This window comes from Diabrotica virgifera, chromosome 2 (assembly GCF_917563875.1).
Source record: "Diabrotica virgifera virgifera chromosome 2, PGI_DIABVI_V3a".
NCBI classification, from domain to species: domain Eukaryota; kingdom Metazoa; phylum Arthropoda; class Insecta; order Coleoptera; family Chrysomelidae; genus Diabrotica; species Diabrotica virgifera.
In genome coordinates, this window is record NC_065444.1 from 189,291,599 (window position 1) to 189,317,679 (window position 26,081).

General features: G+C 34.1%; 2 protein-coding genes across 2 annotated transcripts in view; both read right to left on the reverse strand.

The window, feature by feature from the left end:
- Nucleotides 1-26,081, reverse strand: part of LOC114326786 (5-hydroxytryptamine receptor 1-like) — a 2,054,074-nt gene that overhangs the window by 1,199,213 nt on the left and 828,780 nt on the right. The window lies entirely within an intron of this gene.
- LOC126880885 (E3 SUMO-protein ligase KIAA1586-like) lies at nucleotides 4,345-5,595 on the reverse strand. Its single transcript, XM_050644957.1, has one exon. It carries the CDS (start codon nucleotides 5,593-5,595, stop codon nucleotides 4,345-4,347), a length of 1,251 nt encoding a protein of 416 aa, XP_050500914.1.

Here is a 26,081-nt window from a genome sequence, read left to right on the forward strand (position 1 = left end):
ATTAATTGCGATTAATGTAACTGAATCTATTTTTTCGTAGCAACGAAGGGCATCTGACGTAATATACTTGACGACGGGAAATTATCAAACATTATCGATTTAATTTAGATTTCTGTAACTTTCTATTGGTCAGAATCTCCTATGAATAAAATAATCAGTAGTAATTGCACAAGAGCTCTAAAATTATTGAATTTTTCCCGAGTGACACTTTGACAGTTTTAATTTCACGAGCCGAAGGCGAGTGAAATTATGTAAAAGTGTCACGAAGGCAAAAACTCTATATTAATTTTAGAGATCGAGTGCAATTTGTTGCGATTCTTTCATGAATAAAACTGTTCAAAACCAAAATTTTATTGTAATTTATTTATGTAAGTATAAATTAGTACAGTTAAACACACAGTTGTTATAAATAGTTGACGGTTGAGAGTCATCACTTTTATAATTTTTAAAACATTAATTGTCATTAATGTTACTGAATTTATTTTTTCGTAGCAACGAAGGGCATCTGACGTAATATACTTGATGACAAGAAATTGTCAAAAATTATCGGGTATAATATCACAAGAGATTGAGAATAAATTGAAAATAATGTGACAGTTTTTCGAAAATTTGTTGTCTGGCAATAGACACGAGAGCCCGCAGGGCTCGAGTGGCTATTGCCCAATGACAACAAATTTAAGTAAAAATGAAGCATTATTTTCTTATTTATTCTTACTGTCGTGTGATATTCGTAAGATTATTTTGTAATACGTATATTATGGATATTTTCTTAAATGTGACAATTTTCAAAACTAGGAAACTGGTTGCCATCATTAAACAGAAACAATCTACTTAAAAAATTCTATCGGCAATTTTCTACAGTAAAAAATTCTCAGTATAATTTTAATCTGATTGGACAAAATTAAACACGTGATCAAATATCTTACTATACGATTGGAAGTTAAAATCATTAAAAAATAATCAGTTTAATTTAGATTAATGTAGCTTTCTATTGGTCAGAATTTCCTATGAATGAAATAATCCAGAAAATCATAATAATTCCAGAAAATCTGATAAGAATTAGACAAGAGATATAGCTCGCACGTTGCGGCACCATTTTATGAAGCGCGACTCATTTTATGAACATAAAGATATACTTAGACTTGATAAAATTCGTGCTACATAATTTTTTAGTACCTCGGCTGCTACTGTGTAAGAGCTTTAAAAGGGAGTGGATTCTTTAATAGATGTTATGATATACTCTTATTAGCTTAGAAAAATTAAAAAGATAGAAAAATCGAAATAAGGATGTGAAATACAAAGATAAAAAAAATACAAAAAATAACATATTGGGCGCCATTGGTTACCTAAGGGAAACCAAACTGTATACAAAAAAAATAGAAATTAAACAAAGAAAGATAAATCAAAATAAAACAAAGAAACATAGTCAAATAAAATGATATACATAATAGGTGTACAAAATATTATAATGTAACTTACCTCCTTTACTTTATACTCAAAATTATATACCCAGTCCATTTTTTATTGTTCTTACGATTCAAGACAGAAGGAAAGAAATAATAAATTTATATGTTGAAAATCAAACATTATTTATTAAAAGGCAAAACAAAATGAATCTCTGATCTCTGTGTTACAATTAGAGATCTAGATTATCAAATAAACAAAGATGGAACGAAAAAGTTTTACAAGCATAAAAATTATACCTTTACAATGAATGTCCTGTTTTCTTTTGTTGGTTAGTTGGTAAGTCCAAAACGCTATTTCACTATGCGAGAAAGCACTTCACTGTTAATAGCTACAGCAAACAGTACATAAGGTTATCCATTGTTTATAAAAAAAATTATAGAAAATTCAGCATTCAACTAAAACAAAATTATTTAGTTAACCTCGAACAAAATCATTTAAAGTTCAATAAACTGGAACAAAATTTACTTTTACTCGAACAAGATTATCAAAAGTTCATTAACTTTGACCAAAATAAAGTATGTGAGCATACTCCATGTTTTAACTGCACCGTTAAACATAGTAATGCGAAAATCGAAACTCTTCTCTCCTACTTCTGGTTCTGACTGCTTAAAAGAAATTAGTTGATACCAAAATTCGTATGAAATTATAACGACGATTCGCTTAGAAACAGCGAGAAAATCGCCGGGGTTCACGATACACCATCACATTCGCCGGGCTGGGATCAACCTAGCCGGCTGGGAAACTGGAAAACTACATTCCGAAATACTCAATGGAACTCAACTGCACATGATGATGGCCCTAAATGAACCAAAACTAAACTTAACTTGCTGGCGGCCCTCGTGGAACTGACTTTTGGGACCGCTAACTCGATCCTTCTAAACTTGGGTTCCTTCTCCCAAAAAAAAAGAAGTTACCTCCTACTTTGACCAATAGCGACCATACCAAACATTTCTCTACCAATCAGGTGGCAAGAAAAATTATTCAGGACATCCCATAAATGTCATGATTTTTGCTTTCTACAAATACGGACTCGTTATCTTCTCAATAACAAGATCCCTAAGTTTTCACGAAATGCTATGACTCACACTATTACAGTTAGTTTTTGCGAACTCAATATTTAATGGTTCTACTAAAAACATCGGCTTATCTAGCTTGAGTCTTCTTGTTCCAATACACATACAATAGGTTTCTTGTCTGTAAATATCATAAACCTTTATGCTCTAGTCTGCAAATGCCATAAAAACCTTTTATCTTGCAAACTACAACACTGCAGGGATTCTTCCTCTATATAGATATTTGGATACCGACGAAAATAACTCAAGACGGTAAATGTCATAAAAACCTTTTATCTTGCCAGCTACAGCAACGCTGGTGGTTCTTGGCACTTAAATTTCGAAGAACAGATAGATAAACAAAATTCGTAATATTCATCATTGTGGAAACGTCGGATTGAAAAAACTTACACTATGCGGAAGATCGATATACAGGGCGTAGCGAAAGTTAAATTGGGTCGGAATTTCAAATATTTAGACGGGGGGAATTTGAGCGTGTTTCACACTTAGTCCCAAACAGGTCATCTAACATGGATTTAACCTATAGCATTTAAATCGTACTGTTGTTTCTTTGTATGAATTTGTAGACTTACTCGTAAGCATCTTTATCTTTCGTTTTAGGATACATTATCGATCAGCGATTGTTCCATGAAGAGGTTCTATATTTTGCTATTGTGGCCTTGGTTTTCAAGTTTTTTTAGGCCTAATATTCCTCTGCTTTCGACCACTTGATCTTCTATTTATCTGCTCTGAGTTTACCTCCAACTATTCTTTCATTAAATCTTTGGTAATATATTAATTTTGTAGGTGTATTCTTAGTGTAAAGAAAGTCAACCTATTTTTAATTTGTTAATGTATTACAGTGAGTAGTGAATAGTAAAACAAAGAGATCTGGAGCCTCAGGAGACTGAGACCCCGGAAACCCCGAAGAAGACATCAACGATGGTATAGAAGTTAACGTGAAATTTTTTTAATAATGTTAATTTTAGCTTTAGATTTAATATACATTTAGATATACAGGCGTAGTATTATTAATATATTTTATCTATTTTAAGAGTAACGAAATAAAAAAAATATTTTATGGGTAATCATAGAGCAGTTGTAAGTCAAAACATAACAATCAAATTAATACGTACAGATAAATCAAATGTAAATGACAATATTAAAGAAAAATCAGAATTTTACAAACTTTCAAAAATCATTGTTAGAATCTATTTGAAAGTAATAAAATGTTGGTTTATCTTTTAATAATAAACAATAAAGGTGAGAAATTAGGTTGAATGTAGATTGTTATTTTGGAAACACTAATGAGCAAAAACCATTAAATGAACAACACAATTTAAATTTTATTTTTGAACTACTAACTTTATCAATTAACGCTAAAATTGCACCAGAATGGAAAATCTAAATAATAATTTAAAAGCTTTATTTGCTTTGTAGACCGAATCGAAAATTAGCTAAAATATAACTAGATTGAAACTCAGTGACGTGGTTCTCTCCATTTCGTAAAATAGGAGTTAAAGTCTTTAAATTAGAAATGCCATTAACGTTTGTCCCCCAATAATCAGTGGTGTAGTGGCAAAATTTTCAGTGTGGGAACGCTAAATACTGACTTACAATCCAATTCTGAGGGGTACCCCCTCCCCCCACATAAAGAGCGGGGGGTCCGGTTCGGGGGGCCTGTAGCCTATGGAATGGATGATAAAATTTTCACAGGGAAGAAGAAAAAATATAAGATGTAACATGTTTTTATGTATACGTTTACTAACAAATTCAAACACAAAGATTAAAAACTGAACATATTCAATAAAATTTTATAATGTATTTACAAATAAATGGCAATTGCATCTTCTTCCTCTTTGTCAGGTTGGAGGTTGGCTCGTCGAGTTCTAGTATCATCAGCTGTACGGTGTCGTCTTAACCATGCCTTGGCGTAATTCTCTGGTTTCCATGTCTGGATACTTGGTCCATTCAACTTGATAAACATCAATGCTGATACGTGCTCGATGGTCAGTTTTGACCGTGTTGGCGATATAATAATATTCATGTGACTGAAGCCACGTTCACACTCTGCTGAACTGCAAGGAATAAGCTTTGTGCAGTTTATCAGTGGGTTTAAGTCCTTCGGAATCGTAGTGCTGTTTTCCAGGTAATCTCTGAAGCTGTTCTTAATTTTGTTGGCATTCAACCTAAATCTTGCACAGAGATGTTCGATTTCTTGTTCACCGTATCCAACATATTTCTCTGGAGGCCAGTTGTTACTTTCAAGTACTTTCAGTTCTGAAAGGAGAGATTCATACTCTTTTTCATAATCATAATTGTTCCCTGTGGCTTTATTAGATGGTTCGTTACTGCTTCTTGTTGTGAAAAGTCTCCGTTTTAGGTTGTTAATAACACTTGATAGCAACTGCTGGTCATTAATAGCAGTTATTTTGTTGCTACTTGTTAAGGGAACATGACAAAAATTACCAGTGATTGCAGCTCTCTTGGCCTCAAGGGTCTTAGTTCCAGGTTTTTCTTTAAGGCACTCGAAAAAAGCAATTGACCTTCTTATGAGTTTGTCTGCATAAACAACAGTTGCCTCCCTATTTTGAAGACATTTTGAAACCATTGTTAATTCAGCTAATATGTCATACATTATCGCCAAATCTGACAGAAACTGAGTTGATGTCAAGCGCCTAATCAACCCACCGTACATTGCTCGTTCGGTTGTTGTTCTGTTCTTGTCTTCTTGGGCCTTCTTAAAATGGGAGTACAATGCTTGATATCCATACCAAACGGCCATAACAGTTTTAAATGAACTGGAAATCCATCTCGTGCCCAAAATGCGACCAACTTTCTGTAGTTGCAAATCAAGCTCCCTAGCACACTCGGCTAGTTCTCTTTGGTTTTTAGGCGATTTACTATACAGAGTGTACAGTTTGTCCATAAACATTTGAAAATGGTTAATAGCCCCAACGTCATTGATAGAGTCACTCACAGCTAACTCTATCCTATGGTTCATGCAATGCCAAGGAACAATGTTGGGAAATTGTTGTAGTAGCTTTTCTACGACGCCAGATTTTTTACCTAACATGACACTAGCGCCATCACAGCAAATGCAACTAAATTCTCTTTTAGGTACTCAAAATCAAACCCATATTTTTTCAAACAACCTAAAAGTGCCTCAAAAATAGAATCAGCAGTTTGGTTAGGCAATTCAATTAGGTCTAAGAATAAGACATTTGGTGGCAAATCTTTGCTGGTTTCACATTTTAAATAAACAATCAAGGTAGATTTATCACTTAAGCTTGTAGATTCATCGATCAAAATCGAAATTTTACCTGAAATGCTTTTCACCTGTTGAGTAATTCGCTTTTTCATTTCATGAGAAATGTGGTCAATGATTTGAGTTGAACTAAATCTAGAGTGTAATCCTACACCAATGTCTACACCATTCATTTTCTGAAGTTGCAAAAGTTTAGAATAATCAGAAAAGGGCCTATCATTTTTTGCCAAATAGTAAGCTGATCGAAATACTTTAATTGTAGATTCTAGATTGGAAACGTTCATTTTATCACAAACGTTTTCAATAGTTTCCTCGTTCGCCTTAGCGGTTATGCTCTCAGCAGTCAAGTGGGCTGATGATTGCTTGTGAAGAAAAAATTTTTTTCTTAGGGAAGTAAGTTAGGCAGACTTAGTAGACCCATTGAATGTTATTGCAAATGTGCACCATTCTTTAGAAATTGATGTACGTTCCTTTTTAAAAGCACCAAGATGAGAAACGGTGCTACATAATGTACAGCCTAATGAACCGTTTTTGCAACCCAACCATGGGAAGGCTTCTTTTTTGCGTTCCCACATATCAATAGTCCATATAGAAGGCCATTCTGATTTATTTTGTTCATCATGCTCATGCATATTCGAAGACGAACTTACAGAAGAATTACTTTCAGTTCCTGCCTGTAAATCACTTTTTTCATCTGAAGACACACGAAGAGAAGTAGAATTTTTCCCTGAAAGAGATACACCGAAATCATTTACTTCTTCACCTTTATCTTCATTTGGTTGCTTAGAAAAGAACGAAAACAGTGTTTTTTGATTTTTCTTTGACGGCTCCATGTTCGATTGGATACTATTAGAATAACACAATTAATTGTTAAAGTAATACCGCGCACGATAACCTCACTAACAAACAAAATAAAGAGAACAGTCAAATCAGCGCGTCACCACTCACCATTTGCCAAACGAACGAGAGTAGCGTCTAGCGTGACTGCCGAGGTGCCGAGTGCCAACTGCAGAAGTATGGTGTGGGTATTGACCCCTTCCCTCCTACTCGCTCCCCTCTTTCTCTGTCGCACGTGAAAGAGGGAGGGGGCTAAACTGCGCCCCGGATACCGGCTAGCACCGCGCCGACGATGACACGACGGCAAAGTTGTGACAACGAACTTCCTACTTAATCTTAATCTAAGAAAACAATTAGAATATTGAAATTCGGGTAGGTATGGTGCATGGGTGCGGGCTGATGCCTCAAATCAATATATGCACTCACCCACTCACACATTTTTTAAGATATTATTTTATCTACTTGCGTAAGTGATTTTAATTTTATTTGTTAGGGTGAAGTGGGGTAGATGTAATCTCGGGGAAAGTGTAATCAGGCATTCTATAATATTTTTTTTTTTTAGTAAATTAAACCAGTGTGGGAACGCCGTTCCCACGCGTTCCCGCTCCACTACACCCCTGCCAATAATCAACTACATAATAATAAACTCACAAATGCCCAAATTGAGCTAATAGAATCACATATGTAATTCAGAAACCCCGTAAGTAACATTTTAACGGAAATTTAGGTTATGTTGGGTATGGGTTCTAAAAGACGCATTTTATCCATGTAATTCAGAAACCCCTCCGTTGTTCGACTATCTAGTGCTGGTGTATATAGACAATCCTGTATTTAACCGTGTAAGTGCACGTTCAGAGTGGAGCGAAGAAAGAGTGCGAGCAAAGAGCAGAGAGTAAAGAGCAAAGAGCACGAGCAAAGAACAAAGAAGTGCTAAACCAGAGTGGGAGCTGGTATTTACGCGAGACGAGAGTTTAGTTCTTCCCCACTCGGCAGTCATAGATGGTTATTTTCTTTTTTTTTTTGAAAACTCCTCATTGAAAACGTGGTACTTCCTGACTCGCAGAAAATGTTAGAGAATTCATCGTATTAATCAATCCCGCGGTAATCAAGGTGAATTTCGCCATTTATTCAAAGAGCTACAGGAGGATCCCGTCAAATTAAAAGTATAGGTATTTTAGGGTAAAAATTGATACTTTTGACTACCTACTTGAAAAAATCCAAAACAAATAATTAATAATTGGCCAAGACATGGAAGAATTTCAACAAGAACCCATCTTACCTGCTGAATGTCTTAAGGCGAAGAAAGAAGAAAGATATGCTCGCCGCGAACTCCGCGCCGTGGGAGCATCGTGCGTTCGTGGCGCAGTTAATGTTCGTTAAAATTTTTCATTTTGACGAACCTTCCGCGATCCCGAGGAAACTTACGAACATTTAGTAATTGTAGATAATCATGTCTCTGTCCTGTACTTCTACTAAATCTTATTTTGGTATTGTTCTGAAACTATTTTCTTGTGCCATCTTATGCAATTTATTATTTTATGTGGAATAAGCCACAATTTGAGTTTGAATTAAGTTTATTTGACGTTCCAAAGAAACAGTAAAAAATATCTCTAATAAAATATTTCAAATGTTTCGTGTTGATTTTGAGAGTAAACTAAAATAATGTAAGACCAAATGTTTACCTGGTCGAGATCGTATCATGAGGTTTTTTCCTCGTTATTTACTATGGGATTAATAACAGAAGATTTCACTGTAATCATTTATGATCCTTCTGATATTCTCTGGTTTTTCTTCTTCGGATTTTCGGATATTCTTAAGTTAAAGTTGATTTCATGTAACAGAATAAACTATCATCTTCCAATAAAGTCAACCATTTCGCGTTTCTGCTCTCCTGATAAAAATCGTAAAAATTCTCGAATTTTAAGCGATTGTTTCAGTCCTGAACATTTCAGGGACTACCTTTTTCGCTTTCCGGTGACACAATTATATACATATCTGCTTGTTCCAACTGCGACGCTTCACCAGAAACAAAATTAGAACTATAGGTCCTTCCAAGTTGTGCGTTACCTTTTTCGCTTTCCGGTGACACAATTGTAATATATCTGCTTGTTTCAACTGCGTCGCTTCACTAGAAACGAAGTTAGAAAACTATAGCTTCTTCCAAGTTGTGCGTTACGTTTTTCGCTTTCCGGTGACCCAATTATTATATATCTGCTTGTTCTAACTGCGTTCCTTCACCAGAAACGAAGTTAGAAAACTATAGGCTCTTCCAAGTTGTGCGTTACGTTTTTCGCTTTCCGGTGACCCAATTATTATAATATCTGCTTGTTCCAACTGCGTTGCTTCACCAGAAACGAAGTTAGAAAGCTATAGGTTCTTCCCAGTTGTGCATTAACTTTTTCGCTCTCCTGTGGCACAATTATAATATATCTGCTTGTTTCAACTACGTTGCTTCACCAGAAACGAAGTTAGAAAACTATAGGTTCTTCCAATTTGTTCGTTACCTTTTTCGCTTTCCGGTGACACAATTATTATAATATCTGTTTGTTCCAACTGCGTCGCTTCACCTGAAATCAAGTTGGAAATCTATAGGTTCTTCCAAGTTGTGCGTTACCTTTTTCGCTTTCCGGTAACACAATTATAATATATCTGCTTGTTCCAACTCCGTTGCTTCACCAAAAACGAAGTTAGAAATCTGTAGGTTCTTTCAAGTTGTGCGTTACCTTTTTCGCTTTCCGGTGACAATTATAAAATTATATCTGCTTCTTCCAACTGCGTTGGTTCACCAGAAACAAATTTAAATTTTTAATTTATGAATGTTTTTTTATATTGATAACGATTTTCCGAAGTGAAAGTCGAAACGTCAAGTAAACTTGATCTCAAACTCGAATTGTGGGTTATGCCCAAATAAAATAGTAAATTATAGTTTGTATTTCTCACGCGCCGGTAAGAAGACAACAATGATATGACCTTTTTTTAGATTGGTCCGCATACATATTTTTTATTTCAGCTTAGAGATGTATGACGTCACTAGTATGTAAATGCCAAAAAATCATAATTTAAAAATAAAAATCGACCTGTTTCGAGAATTTTTATTAAAGTCGTCGGTTTACGAAATAACGAGTTTATTCCATTCGGTTCTGCCACACTGTAGAGCTAATAAGAATTATTAAGTTACATACTATTTATTTTATTATAAAATTACATAAAGCTATAAATTTAAAAAGTCATTGTCGTCATCTGAATAGGGAATATTTCTGATCCCATAACAGCTTTCCTTGAAGCATATCAGCTATCAGGACATCGAGATTCACTTTTCGGAAAAATGCCAAAGAGTGCGAGCGGAGAAATCAAACTTGTTTGGTTTCGCCGCTTTGCTCTTTGTTAGCACTCTTTGTACCTCTGTTTCCCAGTAGTAGTTTGATTTCTCCGCTTTGTTCTTTGCTCTTTGCTCGCACTCTTTCTACGCTCCACTCTGAACGCAGCCTAATGCAGAAATCCCGTAAGTACCGCAATTGGGGGGTTTCTGTACTACATGGTGAAAAACGTGAATTGTGCGCAGTGGCAAGACTCCTTGGAAAATACTAAATTTCTTATTAGTGTTCTTCAAAATTGAATGCTTCCCAATATTCTAGTTCAAGAGTTTTTTTTCTCCATCAACTGACTATTAATGCAATTGAAATTTATGATCTTCAAACGGACACTGCAATGTTTTACGTAAATAATAAAGGCGTTGCAAAAAAAGGTTGTAATAATGTATGTTCAATGCGGTATATCGATTCTGTTCTGCCTGAAACTACACGACACCTGCACATATTTTTGGACGGAGGTGCACGACAGAATAAAACCATACAATGGTTCGATTATGTGCCGCACTGGTATCTACAGGACGTTTTGAGACAATTAATCAATACTTCCCCATTAGAGGTTACAGTAGTCTTCCATGTGATATGGATTTTGCTGTAGTTAAACGAAAAATGAAGAAAACAGATAGGATTTACCTGTAATGCACTACGTGGGTTTAATAGAGAATGCCAGTCAAAGACAAACATTTTCTATTTATGTAGGGCATACTGATATGATAATAGAGTCTATTAAATAGACCATAAGTCATGGTGGCCAAGTACTAAAAATAAGCAAAATTGTATTTCAGTTGACTCGAATGGTCGTGGAGTTACTAGAGAAATGAAAAAACTTACTATTGCATCCTTCATGCACTTTACCCATGATTCAAGAAAACCTCGTTACGCTGTAGCACCTTATTTTATTTACTCAGCTGTATAGTTTGAATATCAGTTGATTAATATTAGCATATTATCTACGCTAATTCCAAATGGTCACATGGTTTAGAGATTACAGAACTGTGAATTGCAGCTTGCTGTGTCTCAATTATTAATACACAATGTAAATACGACAACAATTTCGTTGACGTGTGATGCGCGTATCGATGCTTCTCGCTTTGAGAAAGTTCCAGAAAATATGCCATAAGGACTGATTCACGGAGATGGGCAGCCCAAATGTTTCGCAATATGTTGCGTGTAATTCGCTGCTGTTAATCCGTGAAGTAAATATACCGAAGTGAACCAAAGCAGAATAGGTCGGAAACTCTCATTTCATCATCATCATTCTCTTTGCCTTATCCCTATGCGGGGTCGGCTTCCCTAATTGCATTTCTCCACACAATTCTGTCTTGGGTCATATCAATGTTAATCCCCTTTACCAACATGTCCTGCCTTATCGCCTCCCCCCAGGTCTTCTTTGGTCTTACTCTCCTACTCCTTCCAGGAATCTGCACTTCAGCTATTCTTCGTATTGGGTGATTAACGTCTCGACGTTGAACATGACCGAACCATCTTAACCTATGCTCTCTCATTTTGGCATCAATTGGTGCCACACCTAGACTTCCCCTAATATACTCATTTCTAATTTTATCCTTCTTTGTCACTCCACTCATCCATCTAAGCATTCTCATTTCCGCCACATGCATTCGTTGTTCCTCTTTCTTTTTCACTGCCCAACATTCAGTTCCGTACATCATAGCCGGTCTTATGGCTGTTTTATAGAATTTTCCCTTCAGCTTCATTGGAATTTTTCTGTCACACAACACACCACTCGCTTCTTTCCACTTCATCCATCCAGCCCTAATTCTACTGCATGCATCTCCATCTATTTCTCCATTACTCTGTAATACCGATCCAAGGTACTTAAAACTATTGCTTTTCACAATCATTTCACCATCCAAAGATACCATTTTATTTGTAGTAGCTCCATCTTTAAATGAACATTCCAAATACTCTGTTTTTGTCCTACTAAGTTTTAAACCTTTTTCCTCCAGAGCTTGTCTCCACTATTCCAGTTTTTGTTCTAAGTCTCTTTCACTATTTCCTACTAACACGACATCATCAGCATACATTAAGCACCATGGAATGTTACCCTGTAGTTTCGCTGTTATCTGGTCCAAAACTAATGAGAATAAATACGGACTAAGCACAGAGCCTTGGTGCAATCCTACTTTCACATGAAATTTATCAGTCTCTCCCACACCTGTCCTAACACTAGTCGTTACTCCCTCATACATATCCCTCACAATCTTTACATATTCACCAGGGACTCCTTTCTTATTGAGTGCCCACCACAGAATCTCTCGAGGAACTCTATCATATGCTTTCTCAAGATCAATGAATACCATATGAGCGTTTGTTTCTTTACTCCTGTATTTTTCCATCAACTGCCTTATAATGAAAATTGCATCTGTTGTTGATCTACCCTGCATAAAGCCAAATTGATTCTCGGATATTTCGGTCTCTTCACGTATCCGTCTGTCAATTACTCTTTCCCATATTTTCATGGTGTGGCTAAGCAGTTTTATAGCCCTGTAGTTTGTACATTGTTGTATATCTCCCTTGTTTTTGTAAACAGGTACCAGTATACTGCTTCTCCATTCGTCTGGCATTTGTCCGACTTCCATAATTCTATTAAATAGACCTGCTAGCCACCTTGTTCCTGTCTCTCCCAATGCTCTCCATACTTCCCCAGGAATATCATCTGGTCCTACCGCTTTTCCTTTCTTTATTTTTTGAAGCGCTTGAGCCACTTCCTCGTTGGTTATTTTGGTGACCATTGCTGCTACTGTCTCCGTTGACTCTACAGGCTGTCTGTCAAATTCTTCATTTAATAAGCTGTCAAAGTACTTTCTCCATCTCTTTTTGACTTCCCTTTCGTGAACTAGTATTTTATTATTTTCATCTCCGGATACATCTAATCTGATTAAAATCTTTTGCTTTCCTTGCTCTCTGTTTGGCTATTTTATATATCTTCGTTTCGCCTTCCCTGGTATCAAGTTGATCATATAGGTTTGAATACGCTTCTGCTTTGGCTTTTGCTACTGCTACTTTCGCTTCCTTTTTCGCCACCATATAGTTTTGAAGATCTGTGTCGGATCTGGTTTCTTGCCACTTTTTATATAATTTTCTCTTCTCTTTTATTTTTCCTTGTACTTCGTTTGACCACCACCAAGTCTCTTTATCCTCAAACTTTTTTCCTGACGTTTTCCCAAGTATTTCAATAGCAGTCTCTCTAATACTACTGGCCATTTTTCTCCAAATTGTATTAGGGCTTCCTTTCACGTTCCAACATATTTTTTCTACTATTCTTCTCCTGAATAGACCTTCTTTCTCATCTTTCAGCAGCCACCATTTGGAAACTCTCATTTCAATTAGAGAAAAACTAAGTAAGGTCAATGGACATTCGTAATCACCAAAAAATTGTTTTTAATCTTTAGCTCATACATTACACATGATATCTCCTGTCCACATGTCAATTCCACTAAATAATTAAAATCTATAAAGTGATAAAAATTGCGATTGTAATTTGTACCTGTAATACTTCTAATCTAGGGATATCCAAAATGTCCCAATTGGGAAGAATATCGAACCGATTTGAAAGCAACGATAGGACATACAATTAAAAAATATCTAAACATGTTTGAATATTAAAGAGGCGAATTATCGAATCTAGTTTGAATCGAAGGTTCATTGACCATATAAAACAATAAAATCACGTTAACGTCGTAGTTCCTTTAAAATCTCTAGGTAAGATGTAATTATTATATTTACTGTTTGGTGTCTAAGGTATTGTCACTTTTACTTATACATATATTCATCTGTGATGTAGCCATACTATAACTAAACAAACTATCCATTCAAAACTAAGACAAATATCAGACCAATGCCTTGGTTTTTAGAAAACTTTGAAAAACTAAGAAATGGCGTAAAAGCAAGCAGGCTGTAATACACCCCCAAAAAGTTGGCGAACTAGTAAACATACAGCAACATTCTTACAGCATATCAGTCCTGAAGGAGGTTTTATCAGAGTATTTTGGATATACTTGCCAGATTAAGGATCCACAAAATACTTTCCAAAGATCCTGCATAGGGACCAGACCCACATAAAGCACTTGAAGACACTTTTAATGAACCTAAAAAGAAAATGTTAGATCTCTTATTATAGAATTACTTTTCGGGCTTAACAGTTAGTGATGAGCAAGTTCTAGGTGAAAACCTAGGATGATCTAAACATCCTAGAAAAGGAGACCGATAATTATCTGCAGAAACTATCAAACGGAAGAATTTAAAGTGGGCCATAAACCACTCTATTCCATTAAATCTCCAAGGAGCATAGAATATTTCCTATCATATCTACTACAAAAATTATTAGATATTTTACTGCCCATCCTAACAAAGCTCTTTATAGCTGGCAAAGCACTAAGTTAGATTTAATATACCAAAGATTTCGAATGTAAAGATGGTGTATATAAATAAAATGGGACGTCCTATCTATATCTTACAGTGTTACACTTTCAATTAAAGGAAATAAAAAAAATCTTGATAGATATATTAAGGAGGAACCATTGAAGGATTATCCTCCCAATGGCAACCACAATGTCCATTAAGAAGGACAGTCAACAGAAACAAGACGAAACGAGGTAGTTAAGAAAATCAATCACTCTATTTCTAGATAATCTCTAATGACGAGGTTACATTAACTGACGTTTCTAGATATCTAGATATAGAATAGGCATTTACTAATGCATTACTAAAAATACTCCTTATGATGAGGCAGCCACAAAAGGGCTATTCACTACCGTATGCAGCTGGATCAAAGTAATGTTGGAAAACAGGCTAAGTCTATTATACCTTTAAGGAGAGGCGGTTGTGGCAAAAACAGCCAAGGGTTGGTCACAAGTGGGAGTGATTGCTCCCCTCCTGTGGTCACATCTAATGAATGACCTGGACCTGATGTCGCTCCTTGACGCACAGTGGGTTTAGTTACTGACCAATGCGGATCATCTTCTAACTATGGTAGGAGGAAAATACGAAAATTTTGTAACAGCACCGATAACATCTGGATGCTCGATCTATACAGAGAAACTGTCAAATGTAAAAATTAGGTCAAATATTTGAGAACTATACTAGATAAGCGGCTTACATAGAACGCCGATATGCAAAGAATATCCAACAAAGCGAAAATTTTCTTTGGACATCAATGGCCTGAAAGGCTATACCTCGTACGTGCCTAAAAATTCAAAATCACGCTTTTGGCGCCGATATGTGATATAGTTGTTGCATTTTATCTTTGCTCATGCATCATGATTCATTTTCAGTAAACCGTACGTCGATGTGTATGGTATAGTCTACAGTATACAAAATGTATATACACATTAACGTACGTTTCACTTTTTTTGTTTTGAATTAATTTGTTTTAAAATGAATCGTGACTCATGGGCAAAGATAAAATGGAACATCTATATAGAACTTTTCTACCAATCGCCAAAAGTATAAAGGCGCAAAGCAATCAGTATCGTACTTTTGATCATGTGGCAATCATTATGCAACCAATTCACTTCCACTGCTGGACATAGGTCTCCCCCAATTGTTTTCACACTTCACGGTTTTGTGCTGATTGTTGCCAGTTTTTGTGACAATATCTCGCCCAAAATATTTTCTGTGCAATACCTCGTGTGTGTGTGTGTTTATTTTTCTATGGTAGTTAATGGCGGTTATAACGTAAACATTTGTTTTTGCAAAGGTATCTTATAAAGTTTACCAATCTGGTGATGGGTAGAAAAGCTTTATATCAGTATTGCGGCGCGGCGCCAAAAGCGTGATTTTTGAATTTTGTTTTGGTACTTACAAGGTATTGCTTTTAGGCAATTGATACAAAGTTTTTTGTTATATTTTGACAGATGTACTTACGAGGTATTGCTTCTAGGCCATCGAAATGTTGATTGACGTGTGTGAGATAACGAGGAACAAGCAACACAAGAGAAAAGAGGACATAGAACCAATTCTATCCATACAATGAAAGACAATTAAGGCCATATGATAATTGACGATAAAGAACTAACAGAAGGATAGAAAGGGTATTTCATAGACCTTCTAAACATCATACAGGAAGAACAGCACAAATAAGAGATCTATATAACAGCAGACATCCCCGTCGAAAATTCCTCTTTTGAAGAAACCCGAAAGGCCTTAAATAAGCTGAAAAATTACAAAGCGCCTGGTACGGACGAGATACCAGCAGAATTTCTGAAATATGGTGGAGAAAAACTACATCGCCAAATCCACCAATTAATAACACAGATATGGTTAGAAGAAAGAATACCAGCAAGATGGAAGGAAAATATAGTGCCCATCCACAAAAAAGGGGACAAAACAAAATTCGCGAATTACAGAGGAATTTCACTCTTAAATAAGGCATATAAAATCCTCTTAAACATCATTCTTAATAGACTAACCCCTTATGCTGAAAATGTCCTAGGAAAATATCAAACCGGTTTTAGGGCAAACATATCCACAATAGATCAACTATTCACGCTGAGACAGCTTCTAGAAAAAAGATGGGAGTATAACAGACCCATAAACAATCTCTTATACATACAGGCATATGACAGCGTAGAAAGAAGCCAAATATGGAATGCCATGGCTGGAGTTCTCAATACCAAAGAAACTCATCCGGATGACTAAAGTCTGTACGGAGGGTGGAATATCAAAAGTACGTGTAAATAATAAATTGCCTGACAGCTTCGAAATCAACAGAGGTTTCAAAGAGGGTGATGCGTTATCTCCACTACTTTTTAACCTTGTATTAGAGAAAGCCATGAGGTTGGCCGAGATAAAAACACAACTACTATCGGTTCAAGGTCCCTAGCTATTACTAGCATACACAGATGACATTGATCTCGTTGGAGACTTCATCCTATCCACAAAAGCCATTTTCAACAAGGTGGAAGGAGCAACAAGCGAAGTAGGGCTGAGGATTAATGAAGAGAAGACGAAATATATGTGTATAAATAGAACCACACGAAAAGACAGAATAGGACAAAATGTGACGGTCAACACCTTTAATTTCGAAAGAGTACAACGTTTTAAGTATTTGGGGTCGTAATCACAGCTGACAACGATGTTACTGAAGACATAAAAGACAGAATTCAATCATCAAATCGCTGTCGGCTCGCACTGAATTAGCTTATAAAATCAAAAAATCTTACAAGAAGTTCCAAGATCAAAATCTATAAATCCATCGTCAGACCTGTACTAACATATGGTTGCGAAACGTGGACCATGACCAAATCAAACGAAGAAAAGCTCAGACGTTTTGAACGAAAAATACTTTTTCGGACCTCACCACGATATTAACACAAACCACTATAGGATCAGAACCAACTTCGAAGTAAAAGAACTCTACAATGACACCGATATTGTCCAAGAAATAAAATCACAGCGACTAAGATGGGCAGGCCACGTGCACAGACTTCATAACGAGAGACTTGTAAGACTGGTATGGTAAGAGATTCCTACTACAGGCAAAAGGCCACTCGAACGTCCCAGAATGCGATAGAGAGATAACATCCAAGCAGATCTCCGAAAAATGAACATCCCATTTGACCCTAGGTTGACGAAAGACCGAACAAATTAGAAGAAAGTTGTACAGTCAGCCAGGACCCACCCAGGGTTGTAGTAGCGCTACGTGATGATGATGATGAGATGAAGCAACACAATACTATCGGGATAGGTAAAGTACTTCGATCAAATCTGTATTGCTTAGGTTTGTATTAAATATTATATGCTGATGATTTTTCTGTATACATAGAATTCTTTAAAACCGATTAGTACCAAAAATTGGTAACAAAAAATTATAATAATATACATATTTGCTATGAAAACTTTTAGTATCCCATATAAAGCATTCTATTTGACATTTTATTATAGCTAATATAATCATGTAGCTACTCGAATAAATTTTTCAGTAAGAGAAGCAAATATTTGTGTTAATGAAAATATTCTGTTTAGATTTAAAACTATCCACAAAATAAATCATTCAAGTCTCTAATTGAATACACTCTGTGTAAATATTGCACCAAACTTTGTTTTACAGTTTGCTTTATTTATTTTATCCCAATATTTCAATGAATGTATACAGCAAATGATTGGCAGGGAAATTTGTAATTCTGATTTATCTAATAACATAACGGGGTTAAAATAATCATTGTTTAGATGAGAGATACTTAAAGTAATATATTATTATGTTTATAAATATGGGATTAAGCCACAATTGATTGTAAGGAAAATTACATTTTATAACCGTATGTTGTTTTAAATTCCACTCCAGAAATAACTTTCAAAAAAGTTTATTTTAAATTAACGATTATTTACATAAACAATACAGTGGAACTTCGATAACTCGGATAAATCGGGACCGCGGCCGATCCAGGTTATCGAAAATCCGAGTTAGCCGGAGAATATGGTAAAAATTAGTAAAATACGGTATACTTACAGATAAACTCCGTCAGAATTGAAATAATATTAAATATATTTAAATATGCACAGTACCTACACATCTAAATAATTACTAAAAACTGTACTACACACAATACAGTCACAGTTCACGGTCGGAACGATGATATGTTATTTAAGAACAGTGTCCTAGATTTTAACAATATTTCAGATAGGTAATTTCAAATATCCTAAAATGAATCCACTGTAATATATTTAAATATATTAGTAAACAATCAAGCATGGCGAATATTTAAGTAGTCTTGTAAACAAAACTTACACATGTAGGTATTAGTGCAAGATTGCATTTCTCTATATTATTATTGACATAATAATCTTGACATACGTATACGAAAGTATCACAAACATAGGCAATCAATAAGTATTCATACACAGAGATATTTAGGGCAGTCTAATGTTGGGGTTACTTTAGAGAGTGCCACCTCGAAGAGAGGACGTTCATTCCATCGTCAACTGGGTACTAGAAACCACTAATAAATGTACCTTATATAATAATAAAGAATTAATGGGAAAATAGTGTATTTAGTTAATCAACCCCATTGATAGGGTAGTAAGAACGCCTTACCACCATAACAGTGAAAATTAAGACTATTCTTTAAAAAAGAATTTTTAAATAGTCTTTTAGTCTTTTTTAAACAACGCTAAGACAGTTTGAAATAAATAAAGGATAATACAGGTGCCTGTTGTTTCCGATAATCGGAGACTGCCCGGCGTGTGCCATGAGTCATTTTTGCTATCGTATAGTTAAAATTGCACAAATACACATTATCTCTCAAATATTATATTACATACATTTTTATCGTTAAAATGTTTATCTGATAATTAACTATTTTAATGGGAAATAAGCCACAATTAAATTAAAAAAATAACTTTATTAACGTTTCGACGCCCAAAATCGGGCGTCGTTGTCAAAATACAAAATATGTACTGAAAATCAAAACGTTTATCTGATGAAAGTCGGTCCGGGTTAGTCGGACTTCCGGGTTATCGGGGGCCGACTTATCGGGGTTCCACTGTAATTGTTTTGGTGGTTTTGATTTTCAAATTTGACGAATGACTTACTGGGCCTCGATCTTGTAGGCAAATAGCCATGCTCTTAGTTGAAAATTCCTCGGGTGGTGTAACTGTAATTTCAAGACAAATTATTATGTTAAAAGTGTTTATAAAATCTGTGCCAAATAAAATAAAATCCATTTTTTATTAGCTTAGTGCCTCGACCCCTAATGGCCATTGGCGTGGTACAGTTGATTTTGCAATCGGATACCTAGTGTAGTGTGTGTTAAGTAAATATCATGCTACTTTGGAAAGCCGGCTTCATTGTCTTTACAAAGAGACGCTAATAGGGAACTTGCATAAATTTTTAAATATTAAAATAATATTAAAAAACATAAGGTAACATGATCTTAAAACGCCGGCATGCGAAAAAAAAACAAATATTTTTAACCAGTACGCTAATTACGACGCTTTGAAAATGCTATAAAATTCAAATATCTTAAGAGGCTCTTGAACGTCCTTCTATTGGTCTGACGTCAGAGGCCACGGTCAACCGGACTAGCAGTCGGAAACAACGCGATTAGGTATTACGGGGATATTACATTTTAATCGTATTTAGATGGAAATTATCAGCTATTATTTGTATTCTTGCATAGTTCTACAATCAGTTTATTTACTTTAAAGTGAAATTTATAAATCTTTAGAAATTACTAATGTGTTTATAACATATAAGTACTATTACTCACGAGGGGTTTTTAAAAGAAAGCGATGATTAAGTACAATAGTACATTTTAATCGTCTTTAATTGAAAATTCTTAGGTATTATTTATGTTCATCTTATATATTGTAAATAGTTCCCCAATCAGTGTAGTTTTAAACTGAAATTGATAAAGTTGAGTGCTACTTTGTAAAGAGTTTAAAACGCGAAATATGCTTTTTTGTGAAATATCCTTTTTATCTCGCCTGCATCCCTTTAGCCATTTTAATCGACGTTTGGTTCTTTCGGTAGAGTAAAAAAATGTTTGTTGGATGTTCTGACAGTTGTGCTTTTGCATCCCGGCACTATACAGTACTTATATTGCGCAGATTTGTTTTCCATTTTGATAAAGTATATTGCACACCAAATACACTAAACTACACTAAATACAATAACATAAATACCGAGCAAACGTCACAGTTATTCGACACGCGCAACTGGCAATGGCAAACTACATTCAAAGCAATAGCCCACCAAACGGGCTTATCGAAAACGATAAGAGTGGCCTGTGACGTCAGACCCAAGCTCGCGCATTTGAAGTTGTTTGAAACGGAAATTTTAGGCGCGGAACTTTGATCAGATGTTGTACGTACACTATTCATTGTTAAGACGTAATATTTTGAATATAACATTTTTAAACATAAATTACCAATTTTATGCAAAAAATTTTTTAGTGCAAGTTCCTTATTGTATCCAAACGTCTGCGGTTTACCCGGACCTTGCGGATCCCACAAGGATAGAAACTGTTTTCATTTATTAATTTACTCATACTTATCATAAAATACTTAAACTCACCATCTACAATATTTTTTTCGACATCTTTTACGTGGCTTCGACGAAAATTATTTAATCGGCGTCTTTTGTAATAAACCTATATAGAAGTTTTGGTTCTCGTCTTATGTTAGAGGAAAAAAAGATCCACAACAAATACACTTCAGTAAAAACTGTTAAGATTGTCACAGCAAGAACCATAAAAGATCCTTTTCAAGAAACGCGCATTCTGTTTTGCCACACCTCATGCGCACATAGTTGTCTATCCACACGCCTTCCTTCCGTATGGGAAATGAAAAATAATATAAAAGAGGTCACTCAATGACCTCTTATATGGTGATGTGATAATTGTTTCCGTGAATCTAAAATACCGAATAAAAAAGAGAAACATAGAAAATGCCTAGAAAGATATTACAGCCTAACTTTCACGAAGATAAAGACATGAACTTTATCAAAAATGTTCAAAAGAGCTACGAATAAAGGTAATTCCTGCCAAAGATATAAGAATTTAACATACGTACATCTCCAAAGGGGGTCAAAAATTTTTTGAATACACTTTCAAGAAGAAGATACTGGGGCTGGATTAAATAACAAATAGACCTCTGAATAATGTATCAAGAAAGGCAATAATTGTAGGTATTCCTCACACTACCTATCTATAAACAGCACACTTAGATTCAGGCACTTCCTATCCCGATGGAAAATATCCACGTGGAAAAAATCCAACATGATACCCAGACCTAAAGAGACAGCATATTTTCACACAATATTATCCACCAATGAGCAAAATCGGCAAAATTATCAATAACAAAATGAGGATAAGAGGAACTGTAAGTTCTGAGATCAATAGAATATTGTAACCAAAGATTAAATAAAAATCAATCAAAATTCAAGCGCGGTAGGATAAAACAAAATTTAGTAAATTTTGAAATAAAAATAAGTAAATAAATAATAAAATTTTACCAGCGACAGATACAATAGAAAATTATATAAAGGTCTTATTTCAAAATAAAAAATTTTTTAACCAAAAAATTTAGGAAATAGGCAATAATATGCCTGTTTGGCAGATAAAAAGAAATGGGTTCATATAGGACAAGTCCATCTGATGTTGGAATCCCAGAAGCCGAAATATTAGTGCGGAAAAGTTGCGATTTGTAGCTACAAGAAAAACAAACAAAAAATGTTCAAATCGGACTTTATCTTTTGATCCCGCAACGGGTCTAAATATTGTGAAAAAATGAAATTTTATCTTTTCTAAAAAAATTTTATTTATCCTCCATGTGTGTTTTGGCGTTCTTGGCTATTAGCCTAATAAAATAAAAAAAAGTCAAAATGTAAATTCGTACAGGTTAAAACAAATTTTATATCAAAGTTTAGGTGGGTACAAAAGATATTTTCAAGAAAGTATCCAAATCATACAAGGGGATCATTGTTTAAATAATTAAAAAGGGGTCATTTTTGCAAAAAAATACTTTTCTAACTGCTGAGGTAATCTACTTATCGATGAAGGTCTATGGAATTTTTTTCTGCAAAGTTGAAGAGAAAATCTTTCACGTAAAGCTTACTAAATTAAATTTGACCTCCTATTTATTTAAATAATTGTATATAAATCTTTAAAAACAAATTGGCAAAAAAATAGTTTTAGCGTTTTAAGTAAGCACTATAAAATATCCTTTTTTACAGACTAAGTTGCACTATATTACCAGTATTAAGCAAAAAAAATTGGTCAAAAAATATTTAATATTTTTTGAGATATTGAATTTGTTTATTAAATATTACTCTATTTTCAATTGCAAAAACGCGGTTGTTGCCAAAGAAATATTTACCTGCTTAACATCTCATTATTTTTATTTTTATGTTTATTTTCGATAAATGTATTGATAAATTCAAATTTCAATTAAACTCCCCCCGAAAATGGCATTTGAAAATTATTCAAATTTGTTTATAAATTGTTTTTTTAGTAACGTCGCGGGGATTAAGTACTTTGAAATACCGTTTCGATAATTGGGTTTCTGGGAATTTTTTACTAATTATCAAAATTTTTTTGTCGTTTTTTCTTCTTCTTTTTTTTTCTTGGAGTTATATTACTACGGGCCCTTTTAGGGTTAAATTTTATTAGGAATGTCAAATCTCTGAGTTGTAGATTCTAGACCTAAAAATATTAAGATTTAACTAAAATCTCTTAAATAAAATGTGGCTACTTACTGAGTTACAGGGTGTTTTATTTAAATATTTAAAAATTATTTTTACCAAGTACTTTAAAACTATTTGACGTATCCTTATCATACTTGGCAGAAAGTGTAGCTATTATACACCCTACTAAATTGTGATTAATAAACGTTTCTAGCTAGTGTCAGAGGCGTACGACAGGGGATAGTGAATGATTGACCCTTCCCAAATTCTACGCTACTGAGTGAATTACTATTTTAGCGAAATTTTTCGATTCTTCAATACTATGTATGTAAATAACTTTATTGGTATCGATAAAGTCATCAGTTTGAGAGATATTGGAAGTTTAAAATGAATGAATGAATGAATCAAAATAACTATGCCGTTTCATCTTTAACGCCCAATATCTCGAAAACTAATGACTTAATCGTTACCAGTAAAGAGTATATTATTTACATAGAAAGTGTTAGAGAATCGAAAAATTTCACTAAAATAGTAATTCCCTTAGTGGCGTAGAATTTCGGAAGGGTCAATCATTCACTATCCCCTGTCGTACGCCTCTGACACTAGCTAGAAACGTTTATTAATCACAATTTAGTAGGGTGTATAATAGCTACACTTTCTGCCAAGTATGATAAGGATACGTCAAATAGTTTGAAAGTACTTGGTAAAAATAATTTTTAAATTTTTAAATAAAACACCCTGTAACTCAGTAAGTAGCCACATTTTATTTAAGTGATTTTAGACCAATCTTAATATTTTTAGGTCTAGAATCTACAACTTAGAGATTCGACATTCTTAATAAAACTTAACCCTAAAAGGGCCCGTTGTAATAGAACTCCAAGAAAAAAAAAGAAGAGGAAAAAAAGACAATAAAATTTGTTAATTAGTGAAAAATTCCCAGGAATCCAATTATCGAAACGGTATTTCAAAATGTTTAATCCCCGCGACGTTATTAAAAAAACAAATTATAAACAAATTTGAATAATTTTCAAATGCCATTTTAGGGGGAAGTTTAATTGAAATTTGAATTTATCAATACATGTATCGAAAATATACAAAAAAATAAAAATAATAAGATTTAATACATGTGCATACTTCTTTGGCAACAACCGCGTTTTTGCAATTTAAAATAGAGTAACATTAGTAAACAAATTCAATATCTCAAAAAATATTAAATATTTTCGGACCAATTTTTTTTTTTGTTTAATACTGATAAAATAGCAAAACTTTTTCTGTAAAATAAGATATTTTATAGTGCTTATTTAAAACGCTAAAAATAATTTTTTGCAAATTTGTTTTTAAAGATTTATGTATAATTATTTAAATGAATAGGGGGTCAAGTTTAATTTTGTAAGTCTTATGTGAAAAATTTGCCCTTCAACTTTGCAGAAAACAATCCTATACACCTTCATTAGTATTTGAATGACCTCAGCAGTTAAAAAAGTAAGTTTTTTGCAAAAATGACCACTTTTTAATTATTTAAACAATGATCCCCTTGTATGATTTGGATACTTTCTTGAAAATATCTTTTGTACCCACCTAAACTTTGATATAAAATTTGTTTCAACCTGTACGAATTTACATTTTGATTTACATGTAGTGTAATTTTATTTTACTAGACTATATATGTTATATTATATAATGGCTATAGTAATATTCATTTACAGTTTGCATGGTTGAATAATAAAACAAATTCAACGCATTTATCCAAAATCTTTGATACCGCAAGGCCAATCAAATCTATAATAATTTGAAATTTCTGATAATTTTGATAAATTAAAAATCATTCAGTTATCTCATTTTTATGTAGCATTCACAATGCCATAAAAAACATTGTGAATTTATATAGCAACAAGACTAGACAGACAAGGACGATGTCAGTGATGAGTTAAGCACACTAAATATACTGTTCCGAAAGGGCCGCTAAAGAGAATGAAATACAGGTCTCATGGTAGGAATAGGGAAGACGAGGAATGCTTTCAACATTATGTTTAAAGATTTTTGAAGTGAACACTTCTTATCGCTCGGTATGGAATTTTACAGTTAGATAAAATTAAGAAAAACTTATATAATAAAATTATATATTATCTAGAATAAAATAAGATTAGGTACATAAAATTAAATAATATAATCAGTACCCTTATACCTTACGGTGTCGGGTTAAAATTAAATACAATTAAGAATAATTAAATAAAATTAAATAAAATTAGATAAAATTAGATAAAATTAAATACAATTAAATAAAATTAGATAAAATCAAGTAAAATTAATTAAAATTAAACAAAGCAGATCGAATAGGATCGAATCGAATAGAATCGAGTCGAAACAAATTGAATCGAATCGTATATAACTTAATCTATATCAAGTATTCACTACTGTCGGCATTCTGCAAGTGCCGCCAGTGCCGGATTATCCATTAGGCAAAGTAGGCAGTTGCCTAGGGACCCAGGCCCCAAAAGGGTCCTCGACGAAAAAATAATACTTAGGATTAAATAAATACTATAAATCATATAATATGTTAAAAAATTCAAATATTGCGCAATACCATAAAAGTGATGGTGGATATATAAAACTACATTGCACTGCATACTTTCTTTCATATAGAAAGTCTATGTTATGTAAGTCGCTAATGAATTCCGTTTGGTATAAAGAAAAGTAGGCACCGCCTATCAGTCTGCATGGTTACAAATAGAAAAGTACAAAAGCTATTTAGGAGCAAGTGGAACAAATGGGTCAGCGCTCATTCGCCTGCTCTCTTTTCCACTACCTATCTCCAGCCTCATTTATCTAAGATTAAGCAAATTTTGATTTGATGTGTGATTTGATGAGAAATATGACGTGTGAAGCTGTAACAGAGGAAATAGAGGTAGATAAAGCTCTAGATATCTTTTACTCAAAAGTACTTA

Coding starts and splice junctions, on each gene's coding strand:
- LOC126880885 (XM_050644957.1), bottom strand. CDS start 5,595: ATGTTAGGTAAAAAATCTGGCGTCGTAGAAAAGCTACTACAACAATTT.